The 13,923-nt window shown below is 38.5% G+C and overlaps 1 protein-coding gene across 42 annotated transcripts in view; it reads right to left on the bottom strand.

The window, feature by feature from the left end:
* Window positions 1-13,923, bottom strand: part of Nrxn1 (neurexin 1) — a 1,064,135-nt gene that overhangs the window by 39,304 nt on the left and 1,010,908 nt on the right. For 2 of the 42 annotated variants that reach the window (XM_052746579.1, XM_052746578.1), the window contains exon 1: window positions 846-911. The exons of the other annotated variants lie outside the window; for them this stretch is intronic. In XM_052746579.1, coding sequence (XP_052602539.1) covers window positions 846-896 — 51 coding nt within the window. In that variant the 5' untranslated portion in view covers window positions 897-911. Of the gene's footprint in view, window positions 1-845; window positions 912-13,923 lie in introns of those variants that run through there. 42 annotated transcript variants of the gene reach the window in all.

The following is a 13,923-nucleotide window of genomic DNA, read 5'->3' on the forward strand; positions in this document are numbered from 1 at the left end:
GCCAGAACTGGACATTGAGTGTCTTTCTATCACTCTCCATATTATCCCTTTACTACAGGGTCTCTTACTGAGCCTGAAGCTTGTCTGGCAGCCATCAAGCCCCAACAATCCTCCTGTCTGTGTGCCCTCATAACACAGGGGTTACAAGTCTGAGGATGGTCATGTCCAGCTTTTTATGTGGGTGCTAAGTGTTCAAACAAGTCTTCCTCGGGCCAATTCAAATTACTAATGGCTCTTCTCTCTTCTAAAGCTTTGTAGGCTCCTCCCCCTTCCAATTTGCTCTTCAGATTTACTTTGAGCTGGAACACAAGATAATGTCAAGAAATGATAAACTGTATCTAAAGAAAAGAGTGTCAAGAAAGATTCTTAAATAAGAAATCCCAGGTGATTCATAAACATTTAGTTGTGGCTCATGGGTTCCAGCACATAAGACATGTCCATTTTCTCTAAGTACAACATTTCCCATGAAGACAGTTTGCAATTCTTTCAGAAATATTTGAATTATGATGATCTCACCAAATCCAGAAAAACTTATTATTCTCTCCCTATCAATCCTTTAAAAATGTTGTTTTTATTATTATTTATTTTATGTGTATGTGTATATGGAGTGGGGGCAGTAGAGGCCAGGAGAGGGCACTGGATCCTCTGTAGTTGTAGTTACAGACAGGTGTGGACAACCCAAGTCAGGTACTGGGAACTGAGCTTTATTCAACACTATTAACTATTGAATCTGTCCAGCCCCCCATCTCAATTGCTAAGATTAAGTGAAATAGAAACTAATGGTTTCTGTGTTCCCCTGAGTTTGCTGACATGGAATGACACAGGTCGAAAAGCCGTGGTCTTACCTTCTTTGATGACTTGTTCCCTGAAAGCCTGGCTGGTTCACTGACACACATGCAGATGGAACCTGATGTGGTCTCGCTTTGGCCGTGCCGACTTGGTGACTAATCACATACCCTGAGCACGGGAAGGAATGTTTTCCACACTGGTCATATTCCTGCCTTCCTAAAACAGTTATTTGCCTAACAAATCAAGAGTCTAACAAATCGAGTCTGGCTACTGATTACAGGATCTTGTATTGGGCTCCCCAGAGGTCTAGTCCATGGTCATTTGAGTTGGGTATGCCTACATTGAAATCTGGGCCCTATAAAGGTTATGGTTAAAACTTGAGTGAATTATGCATGAGTTTTCACTTGAAAAATAGGAGGGTTCAGTACCAATCTCTGCAGTGTAGCTGTCAGACTTTAGAAACCATGATAGATGCCATGAATAACACTCTTTCTGGAAAACAGTAAGTGTTAAATAAACCTTGGCTATCGTCTTAATTATTGTTTGTGACCTACTTCCAGTAGGCTAGAAGGCAATGCCTTTCTCATTAAAGTGGATTAAACCCCACCACCCGAGGACCACAAGATGCAGACTGTGTACATTTGCCTTGAAGAGAATATTGTAAAGGGGAGGAAAGAAGGCAAATATTTCCTGAAGAATGCAAATGTATTTTTTCCTGAATGCCCTATTTTGCTTCTCACCTGCTAAACTCCATTTTCTTTCAAAACATACTCCCGACCGTTCCAAAGCATTTCGAGTTGCAAAGCCTTGTTTTTTGTTTCATAATAAGCTAACCGCAGGTGCAAACTCGGGGGAGACAGACCTTGGAAATTTTAAGTATGTTGCTATGGCAATGGTTTGCAAGAATGTGTATGAGTTCTGTCTTAGCTTACAAGCATTCAACTGAGTTCATATGTAGAGGTTCAAATCACTAGACACACAATGAAACAACTTCCTGTTGCCTATAGCAACCAGAGAATACTATCCATCCATCCATCCATCCATCCATCCATTTTTCATCTATTGATCTATCATCTATTTATTTACAATGTAGAAAACTAGTTTTTTAATTGCCTGGTTTAAATGGCTCCTTTCCCCTAGATTGACTTCTCTAGGAGAGGATGCATACACAAACTATCATAATCATTTTTATCATGGTTGCAAATTCCCAACATGAAATAATTGTAATTTTTTTCTAGTGAATTTCACATTACCAACACCAAAAATGAACTACACACGAAGAAGAGTGATAAATTCAAGAACTGTAGAAGACTTTTTTTAAAGGATGCCTCTTACAGGCAGAAAGTGGGAGTACATGATTCTTTTCATTGTACAACTGTCCCAGAATGTCACCAGCACCTACAGAAAAAAGACAGCCAAAGTCACTGTGCGATTGCATGTGAACCGTCCTTACCGTAGTTGTCCTTAAATGTCTCACTAATGTTTAATGCTAAAATCCGAATGCTAGCCTCATGATTCTCTGACAATAGGTAAGGACTCTTGGCAAATGCACTCTCATACCCCATAAATGGTTTTCATGAAATACTGAAAATATAGCTCTAAAGTTATGTATTTGGTACATGTAGCAACTATTAAAATTTTTTTGCAAGTTATAAAGCTTTTCCATCTAAAATTAGCAATATAAAACTTTTAATCAATATTTTAAAAAAATTCACCAGAGAGTTGGATTTCTATGGGTGTGTGTTCTTTAGTTTCCTTAGCAAAAACATTTACTGTGAATGTTCAGTGTCCTCTAAAGTGACATGTATAAAATAAGTCCAGATGACCATGCCATCTCCTGCTCCCCTACTGACACCCCCTTCCACAGCATGGCCAGCTACCAAAACCTGACAGTCACTGAAAATTTACTTTGGTGCTTTAGTTTACCCACCCCTCAGTACACACACATACATGCAGAGGTATGTGTACACACACACACACACACACACACACACACACACACACACACACACACACCCCTTGTCTCTGCCTCACTACTTGCTGTAACACCGTGTTGATGCATTGGAAACCTGCCGTTGTGTTCTTGTTACACCCCCCACCCCATCCTAAAATGGCCTACAGCCATGCTGGAATTAAACACATGAGAATACAGTAATTAGCCATGCAAACTGTCAAGTGGCCTTAAAAACGGAAACCAACTCAGGAAACAGAACCATCAGCATTTTCAAGATCTAAGAGGAATTTGCATTGAGTTTTCATTTATTTTAAAAAATAAATAGACTGCTTAAAAAAAAAGGTCACTGAGATTTCTATGGAAATAGGGCAACTCAGCTGATGTGTCTTTACATGTTGGTTCTCACTCTGCAGATAATACAGAAAAGTTTTCAGTCCCATACGATTTCCAAATAAACTCTTCTCTCCCTCTGTTGTCAAAGGTGAACAGTGACAAAATGTTTTCAAAACGGATACAAACAGAGGTTAGAGGTTGAATCGCATCCAGTTCCAGTTCTCCATGCAAGGTTTAGACAGTTTTATGAAAACTAACTAAATTAAATTGAGCTTTAGGAAATATGGAAGAGGAAAACCATTCTCAGAATAACTGGTGTGCTTCTGGGTGCATGGGCAGGAACAGGTAGTTCACTTTGGAGAAAGAGAGCATTTATTAAAAACTTTGCAACCAAGTTGGTTGGTTTGGGGTTATGAAGCAACTGGTTTTCCCGCTCAGTTTCTCTGTGGCATTCCTATGAGACGGTATGGACAGTTCTGTATAAATAGTTTCATCTGAATTGCTAAGCTACACTGCCATAGATAGCTAAAGTTCCTTTAGCCCATTTGTATCCAGGAACAGGAATACATCAGAATTACTTTAAATCCAGAATAGCATTAACATACAATCCAAGCACAGTTGAAAGAAAATACAGTTTTCTGGTTTAAATCCCTTAGGTTTCAGCATGCTGGAAATCTATCCTCTAACTGAGGATGTAGTACACTGTGAACGAACCTGGTCTAGAATAAGACAGTGATCCAGGAAAAGCTCTGAGAGTTATCCTCCTTGGTCTGGGACAAATCTCTCTCCATCCCATTGCTGTATAGAGTAAAGTGGATGACTTCTCAGGATTTTCTAAAAGTACAGTAAGAGAGGGTAAGGCAAGGGAGCCTTGAGGCAGCGGTCTAGCAAGCCTGCAGAGGGTGATGTCCGTTCTAAGGAGCTGTGCATGTGACAACTGCATAGATGCCTGTACACATGTACAAATACTAGTTCATGTCTGACTAGCAGAATCTGAATAAGCTCTCTGATGTATGCCAATATTAATATCCTGCTTTGATACTGAACTAGAGTGTGCAAAATGTCATTGTACAAAGAACCTAAGTTGGCCTAGCCAACTCAACTTTCCTGTTCAGGGCTGGCTCTTCTTTCCTTATCTTTGGACACCTTTCCACCAAATAAAAGAGTATCCAACAAAGGATGCAGTTTCCCAGACAATCGCCTGCTTGCATTTTCCTTGACAACTTTCCGTGAATCTATATTTATATATATCACAAAGAAGTAATCTTCTGTACAATAAAATGACTTGCTGACAGTCAGATATGAGATGATATATGGGGACAATTGCTAAATAGAGTGAAATTCATTGATTCTGAACCACTTGCTCCCTGAAGTAACCATTGGTTTTAATGTACTTACCATTTTGAGTATTTTAACCTGATCTGAGGTAGGGATACTGCCACAGGACATGTTATTGCTAATGGTACCATTTTAAAGCTGTGTTTCTCTAATTTATCCCTGAATACATAAGATTAAGGCATAAAATCCATGAGAAAAATCAGCAACAAAATTGCACACTTGTTTTAAAAGAGAAAATTGGAATAAAACACAAATGAGATAAAACCAAAAAAAAAAAAAAAAAAATGAAAAGGAATGGTTAGGGATTCCTCAAAAATGAAGTTTCCCATATTGATTTCTAGGCAGTACAGCCCCCACCTATTTGCTTTTCTCCTATCACGTAATTTTACTTTGCAATCTTAGGATTCCTTAGAATCCTTACTCAGCTAATGGTTATGATACTATCAATATGCTTTCTTTCAATGTCACAGAATTCAGGAGACTCTCTTGACCTCCATGAGGTCTAAAAATAAGAGCTGGTGACTTAGCAACTTTATAACTAGCGCTGTGTTCAGGACTTGATTCTTTGATGATAGGCAGGGACAGCAGAAGGCTGAGATGCCATTTGCTGACATCTGGGAAAAGCAAGGCCAAGCAAACAGAAACAATAAACGTTAATTGCAGAAGACAGGAAACCAGGAGTCTTTCTTCACCTGTGTTTGGATAGTGGCAGGGTGTCTGAGTCCATTTTACAAGTGAGATGATAACGAAACCATTTCAGAATTGGGGAAATAGAATTAATCTCATTCAGTGAGATGTGAAATAAATTTTGACTTTAAATTCTAGAAAGAGTATGTCACAGAAATTCAGCATTATAATATGTGCAAGAAAAACTATTCTGGCCAGGCTAGCTCTAGGACTGAAGTGTGTCTTTCAGATTTAGTTCGAATAGCATTGAAGACTTTAGGGTCAAACACCACATTGTAAAAGAGAAGACTGCCGTGAGTTGAAGTTCTCCCTCCTCACACAGCTTTTCAAAAGGAAATGGCAGGTGCAGTTTCTCATTCACACTCCTGTGGTCTAAGAATGGGGCGCTTATGATGAAACGGCTGCACACACATCATCCTTTTTCCAGAGCTAATTCCATCAGCCACAACAAATTGAAAATGGTGACGGGAATCACTCCTGATGAAGGCATAAAATACGCAATAGGAGACCGGTCGAGGGTGGAATACTTGTGACGTGGCTCAGAGTTATGGACCTAGCGACAGTATTCACGAGGCCACAATAAAAAGAGCTGGCCAAGAAGTATCTGGTTCCCACACGTCCTCCTGCTCCTCTTCTCAGTGAGGAGCTACAGTGCTTCTTCCTATGTTGCAGAAGGCCCGGGGAATGTTTCCAATTGAAGTCTTTCAAGCTAACTGCTCTGGAAGTCAAATCTATCATTATAAGATTAGTTTAAAAGCTAAAACGCTACTGTACATATCAATTTATACTTCAAATTGCTACTTCCTTGGATTATCCATTGAATCCCAGTAGGGAGTAAATAGTTTCAGTTTAGATTCTGACAACAAATTAAAAAAGAAATCCTGAAAGATATAATTACTACATCTTCTATATATTAAGAAGTCTTTAAATTCTTAATGTAAAACTCTCAAATTTATATCCATGTGTCTAAAAGACTACTTCCCTGCTAAGGAAGCCTACTAACCATGGATGTGTGTAAACTGTACTGGGTCTTATGTACAAATAGGGAATGTCCATAAAAATAATTTGTCCTACATACCTTTTGTTCTCAGTACAGACCCATTCTCTTTTGTAAGCATTTGTAGAAAAATGCTTGCAAAGTCTTGTTCTCTGAGTGTCTCATCTGGCATTTTAAAAGTCTGTCTCCCGTAAATCTCTACCAATGCTATTTCTTGGGTCAACATTTTCCTTTCCTTCCTCTTCCATTAGAAGCCACAACGCTCCTTATTGTTGGGAGGACAAAGTGAAGCTGGTTTGGGAATGCAAGACTTTTAGTCCGGAGCCTATGTCACCTTATAAAACATTTATTGATACAAGGCCTGAAACTACAAAGAGCAGGTACACATTCACCGGGGTGATTATTCGGTGCATTCGGCCTCTGATTTTACACCACAGGCTTCTTATTAAGAACAGCAGAAAAGAAATGAGAGTTCTTGATACATGGGAATAAATGTTTTCACTTATAATGAATAATTTAGCTATTTTGGCTTCCGTTGTCTGAAAAATAGATCACAAATAATTGTGCAGCCTCCTAGCCAAGTGGAAGACAAGGAACACAGGCAGAATAGAAATAGTCCTTTGTCTTCATAAAAAAAATTGCTTGTTTTTTATGAATACATTCTGCAATTTTTTTTCTTCGTTTGCCAAGAAGAAAAGATGCCATTTCTTCTATTGCGTTTCCTGTTGTGAATTTCTAGGATTCCACATGGCCAGTTCCCTGACATCTAGCAGACTCACAGGTAGAATGCTAATGAGCCCATGCCGTCTTCACTGTGGAAATGGGAAAACCAACTTTGCCTCTAATTAGGGCCATGACGGAATTATCCATACAAAATCATCACAAAAATTTAGTAAGAAAATGCCAGATGCAAATTTAGGCAAGGTGATTTAATAACATGAAAGCCATCCCTGCTTCCAAGACCACTGTTTAAAGAAGAATCTTTCTTAAAAGACGTTTACATTTACCCATACTCTAAAATCACAAAGTCTTAAAGTTGCTATGTCTCACCTTAAAGAGGAGGGGATCAAGCACGGAAAATAGTTGTAAGTCATCTTTAAATTGCTGTAGAACCTTCTCTGGTACACTTTATTGCATAAATCAATGGAAAAGAAAATGTTTACAAACTGGGTAAGCTCCCACAAATAACCTGTTCGCGTTGGGATCTGTAGAATTTCAGGGGAATGGGAAGTGACTGTAAGTGTAGATATGAAGTTCAGAAGAGAAACCTGAGAGTGATGTAGATAAACCAAGAACAGCAAAAAGAGAGAAAAGATTCTGAGCGCAAACATAAAATCAATGTTTAAAACAGAAGAAAGGGGAAAAATCAGTGACTAATGGAAAGGTCTGCTTCTCTGCCAATTATGTTTACTCCTAAAACTGTTCAGCCCATGTTTCCTAGTGGAAATTCTGAGTAGCCGTGAGAGGAGGATTCACTCAATTAATGTTGGAAATCAAACTGCTTATCACACTGAAACCTCCCAGCACAGTCTCATGATACTTAGTAACAGGTAGGAAAATGGAATTGTTTCAAGAAAATCATCTTTCACTATGAAGTAGTACTGGCAAGTGTGAAGTGATTACATTAGATGTTAACATTTGTGCAAGACTGATGAAGGGAAAATGATGTTTAATGAGTTTATAATGCTTTTTATAATCTAAAGTTAGTCCTATTATGATACGCATTTTTAGATTAAAGAGGGAGAGGAAATGCATTGATCTAATTAACTTGTAGATGGAACTCTCTATTTAGCCCAGGCTAGCCTGGAACTCAGAAATCCTTCTGCCTCTGCCTCCTGAGTGCTAGGATTAAAGGCGTGCACCACCATGCTCATCTGTTATGAGATTTTGCATGTGTTTTTTTTTTTTTTAAGGCTCAGATACATTCAAAAGGGCAAGGAAAGGGAACAGCTGCAACCAATAAAATATAAATCCATCATTTTTATATTTATAGGCATCAAACAAATTATTCTTGTTTGAATGGCATATTTTCAAAATATCCTTGCATTTTAGAGTTCTGTGTCAATCAAGTGCCTTGCTTTCTTAGTCTCATCACACTAAATCTTGTATCTTCATTCATATCTCTTCCCACAAAGTGCAAAGACTTGACACAATGTTTATGGACTTGTTAGGTAGAAGGAAATAAGCTGAAATCAATATTTATTTTGTTCATACACCAGGGGACTCTTTAAAATAAGGCCACCATCTATTGTGAAGCTCATTGGTATTTTGAAAACTCGGCCTAAGCTAGGGTCATCTGTGAAAGGGATCTTCAACTGAGAAAAATCTCGTCATCAAATTGGGACTGTAGGCAAGCAAGGCTGTGGAGCATTTTCTTGATTATGAGAGGGAGGCAGTCCCTTGTAGCCAGTGCCACCATGGACAGGTGCTGTGGAATAATCCTCTTGTACACTGTAAAGATTTGTCACTGGAATTGGTTTAATAAAACACTGGCCGGTAGCTGGGTAAGAAGTTAGGTGGGAAAAGAAAACTGAGAATGCTAGGAAGAAGGAGGGTAGAGTCAAGGAATCAACAGCCAGACACAGAGGAGGCAAGATGAGAATGCTGGACTGAGAAAGGGTACCAAGTCATGTGGCTAAACATAGATAAGAGTTATGGTTTAATTTAAGCATAAGAGCTAGTAAATAATATGTCTGAGCTACTGGCCAAGCATTTATAAATAATATTAAGCCTCCAAGTCAATTATACCTGCCTGCCAGGTATTTGGGAACAGGCAGGAGGGAGAGAAATGTTCTGCCTACAGACAGGTGGTCCTGGGTAATATAAAGAAGCAGGCGGAACAAACCATGGGAACAAGCCAGTAACAGCATTCTTCCACGTCTCTGCTTCAGTTCCTGCTTCCAGGTTCCTTCCCTGCTTGAGTTCCTGCCTTGGCTTCCCTCGGTGATGGACTGTGATTGTGTAAGCCAAAAAAGCCTTACCTCCCAAAGGTGCGTTTGTCAGTCTTTCATCAGTAACAGAAAGTAACAAACAAATGCTGCGATTGTTATCATAGGGACTGTGTGTAAATGATAAATTTGAGAATCTAGGAAAACTATTGCCACGGATGTCTTAAACAGCGCCTCAAGCTTACTTATCTCCAGTTTGGGATTCTGTGAAGCAAGAACTATTCAGTTTAATATTTCACACCAAAATGTAGTTAAATTGTGCCTGTAATGTCCCATAATTAGTGTTCTAAACAGAAACAAGCATTGAGGAAATAATACCACTTATAACAATTCCAGGAACATGAGTAGGCTGTGTGTGCTGCTATTTTTACTTTTCAAAATTGTTTCACTCAAGCCCAAAGAGGGCATTCTGACCATACTCACATTCACTCTTCCATCCTCTGCAGGAAATGAAGAAACTGAGACTACAACACAAATAGCCACACTGAAAATGTCTTGGACTAATTTACAAGCACACTTAATTTACCCTCAGGCCCAAGATACTTATACTTGCCACTAATCTAGCTATTTAAAAAAATAGTTAGTTTGAATGATAATTCCTGCTCTTCCTCCTCCTTCCCTTCCTCTTCCTTCTCCTCCCACTCCTCTTCCTTCTCCTCTTTCTTCTCCTTCCTCTCCGGCTGCTGCTTCTGAGCATTGGTCCCAGTGCCTTGCACATTGTAGACAAGTACTCTACCACTGAGAAACACTCTGGGATATTAAGGGGATATATAGCCACCCGATTTAATCTGATCTTGCATTATTTTTCATGGTGTGATCATATAACTAGGGATGTTTAAACATACATAGCAGAATGACATTAGCTAGTCTCTAACTACAGTGAACTCTTTCTGTAATCAAAAACACAATCAGACAACCAGAAGACATGTGCCCATTAGCCGATACTCCAGGGTGAGGTAGTTCAGTCTACAGTTCTCTTCTGGTGTTTTATTTGTCCCAACTGGTCAAGTGAACTTGCAAAACAGCAAGTACCTTACTTTCTGTTCAGTCACTGATGATATCTAGCACAGTTTTTGTACAGCTCAATCAACCAGTGTTTTTACAGATCATAACTAACAGATGTACAAGAACCACTGTAATGAGAACTTAGCCATTGTGATGTATTATTGTGAGAATCTCATCATAAAGATAAGATGATGCCTTGAAAAGCCAACAATAGTTATTCCCTGACCAAACTTCTGACTTGTTACAGAAATCCTTTGGACCTATTGCTTAGCAGCTACATATTTAGCGATGCTTTATATAGACACACATTTCATAACACTTCACTAGGCTCTAAAGATATTGCATTATCACCACAAACCTAATAGAAGGTGATCCCCTCAAATGTTGTGCTACTGAAAAAAGTTGTGTGTAAGTGAAAACAATGCTTGTTAACACAAGAGAGGGTGAGTGTAAAAGCACATGTACTTGTGGAATAGAGCTAGCTTACACATGAAAAGATGAGGATTGATTTTTGAAGCAATTGCCTTGCAACTACAAAGTACAAAGTTAAAAAAAAATTAAATCCTAGCAAAAAATTGACCTGACAATAAATAAGCAGTTTTATTAAATAATAAAAGTAGCACTGCTTTACTAGAATATGCACTTTATCATATATATGCTCACATATATGTAATCTATACTTTTATGTACTGTATGATTTTATAATCCCTACAGTGATTGACTACAGGTTGTTTGCCTTCCCCTTCCCCCACCCGAGTCCTGGGTATCAAATTGAAGCCTTCCCACATGCTAGGCAAATGCTGTGCCACTAATTGACATCTACAGCCTTGGCATTTTGTCTTTGAATATACTCTAGAAGAATTTTCAGAGTGAAAGACTGCAAAGAAGTCAGACAGTCAAAGGCACTTCTCATACTCTTAAACCTAATTTAATCCACAGATTTACTGGTCAATCTGTCATAGAAGCGTCTATCAGCATATTTTAGGTCAAAAACTTGGAATAATACACTTCGAGCCAACAGAACGTCTTTTAAAAAGTAAGAGTAACTGAGATGGCGGAATGAGATTTCAGGAGCAACTTCTCTGGGAAGTTGAACTCTCCAGCTCTGCTAAAATCTTACTCAGTGCTCTCACCACTGTTAGACTTTTTATCTTTAAACCAAGGATATTTGGAGTAATGGGGTGTTTATTGAAAAAAGAACATCACATCATGGTTTTGGAGAAATAGTAAGAAAATATTTGAGACTTTCTGGTATTAAGAAAATAATTTGTTTTATCTGAAGATTAAAAAATGATGTTGGAATAAAAAAACTGAATTTGGAGATACAGTTCAGAAAAGAGTTACTGATGTCTAACTAAGTGATTCCAAATGGAGCTGAAAAATTGAGGAGCAAAAATGTGTGGTGGTAATCACATAATTTATAACACAAAGAGAAAATATTCCATAGAGTCTTGATTCTGCTCAGTGGCCATTTGTTTGGACTCATTCGGCACTGAATCTCCTAGAAGGCTCTAGAGATATCCATGGATCTATAACTGCCTGCGACTTTCCCCCATTATTTTAAATAATGGAGATTTTTTGCCTACTCCAGAGAATTGTGCTTAGCTCCATTCTGCATGTCAGAGTGACTAGGGCAGAAGGGAGGCCTTCAAGATATCAAATATCAGCTGTTACATAACGGTAAATAGGGCAGCAGAAAGTGAAATCAATTGTTTGGGCTGAACAAGGGCAACCTTAGTAGAAATCAAAGAAATTCAAAGGTTAATTATATACAAGAATATAGTTTCATGGAACACTGCAAAACGAACTCTTACTGTGTTGTCTGTAACTGGCAACTTTGAACTCTGGGGTAAGGAACATAATTTTTTTTTTTTTTTTGATCAAAGGACTTTTGAGCCCATGAATTGTAGGTAAAGCCACAGAGGAGTGAAAACACGAAGAAGCAAAGAAAGGTGGAAGGTAAAAGAAAAGACAGGATAATAGATATATATCACTTGGTCTGGTTCTAGTTAGGTATTCAACACACAGCTCACCTATGGATTATGCTAATGTACATAACATCAAAATTAAGAACACTGATTTGGATGAGATTGCGTGTTTTCAGGGGGTTAGGGCACTGTTTTTGATAACACAGAAGATTGCTTCTGGGCTGGAGAAATGGTTCAGCAGTTTAGAGAACAAGTTGCTCTTGCAGAGGACCTGGGTTCAATCCCCAGCACCCACATGCTAGCTCACAATCACCTGTAATTCCTGTTCCAAGGATCTAATGCCCTCTCTGGGCACCAGGCAGACCAGTGATGTACATGCATGCATACATGCAGGCAAAAACATTGTACATATGATATAAAATAAACAAATCTAAAACAGAAAACCTTGTTTCAAATGAGTCATTTGCTTAATGGTGGAACATACACCTAGTTCTCAGAATCTTTAAACTATGCACATAGACAGAGGCTTATCGTTCTGGGCTCCATGTTTCTGTTTCCTGCTTGAAAACTAAAAGTTGTAAGTTATGGGGGCTTTCCCCACAAATCAACATCCATCACAGAGTTAATTGATTGCACTTGTAGTTTGTAAATGTGTCCAGAGGCTGTGGGATGAACCCATTTCATAAATTAAAGGGGTATATGGAACCAACACAGACAGTAACATTTCAGCATCACTATCTCAAATGTCTTTAATATGTAATGCTGCACCACTAATGATTTTGTAAAATGTAACCATTTCCCTGGTTAATATCTCAATGAGAAATTTGCTTGGCAGATAAACCAAATACAATTGGAATCAAATACAACTTTAGAGCTTGTGCTGTTTTTAATTGATTGATTGATTAGTTACGTGATTGGTGGACTTTAAGGCAAGTGTTACTCTGTCTCCCTGACTGGCCTTGAACTCAGTGAAACCCAGGCTGGCCTCACACTTGCCAATCCTTCCACTTCCTCCCAAGTGCTTGAAAACTGGTGTGTCCCAACATATTTGGTATTTTATGGATATTGTAAGTTCACTCCTCTTTGCCTATAGCCTATCCTATGGAATAACTTTGATAGTACACTCAGTGGAAATTCCACCCTTTATCACTGGGCCATTTTGTTTAATGAACAGCAGTTAACATGCCAAAAGAGAAATCTCTGTCCCATTTTCTGTGTACTGACTCTTGTTTCTTTCTAGGAATGTTAGAGGGAATTTACCAAATGAAGAACCATTAAGTTCTATGGATAGGACATAAAGGAAAAGAGATGGGGCCATGATAAGGAATCAGCTGTCTTCACTTTCTGGAAAAAATATTATAAATTGCCTAAATACAGTTCAAGAGACCGATTATCTTCAATACCATTCAAGATATACCAAAGCTCAAGATTTCCATTATCTAACTTAGATGATGATTCTTTGCTTGTAAAGACAAGGTTCCAAAGATATGTCCAAAGACACCTGCAACATGGTAAAACTTTCTTGGAGAAAAGAAATCCTATTTGCAAGGTGCTCCATCTAAATGATAAAGCAGTTGGCACTGAAGGACCCATGGACAAAAAGATATGTATTCAAACATTTTTAATTTGTGTTTTCAGGACATGATTTGGATCAAATTCATTTGTATTTAGAATTAGAGATATTACCTGGATTTAAGAAAAAAATTTATGAGTCATTAAAATCAGAGATTTTGGAAATAAGTGAATTTCCATCCTGCCCTGGTCTTGTGGCTTTTGGGGGCAAAGCTGTGTGGCCATGAGCGACAGAAAGCCAGATGGAGGATGCTAAGAGATTTATTTCATTTCAGAATTTCAACTGGTCATTGACATCCTCAGTGTTTGTGGTAAAAAGAAAAAAACCCTCAACTATTCAGACACTGTTCTACACAGACATGCGCGTCGATG

The sequence above is a fragment of the Peromyscus californicus genome, unplaced genomic scaffold, assembly GCF_007827085.1.
Source record: "Peromyscus californicus insignis strain IS unplaced genomic scaffold, ASM782708v3 Scaffold_1__1_contigs__length_55948999, whole genome shotgun sequence".
Taxonomy (NCBI): Eukaryota; Metazoa; Chordata; class Mammalia; order Rodentia; family Cricetidae; genus Peromyscus; species Peromyscus californicus.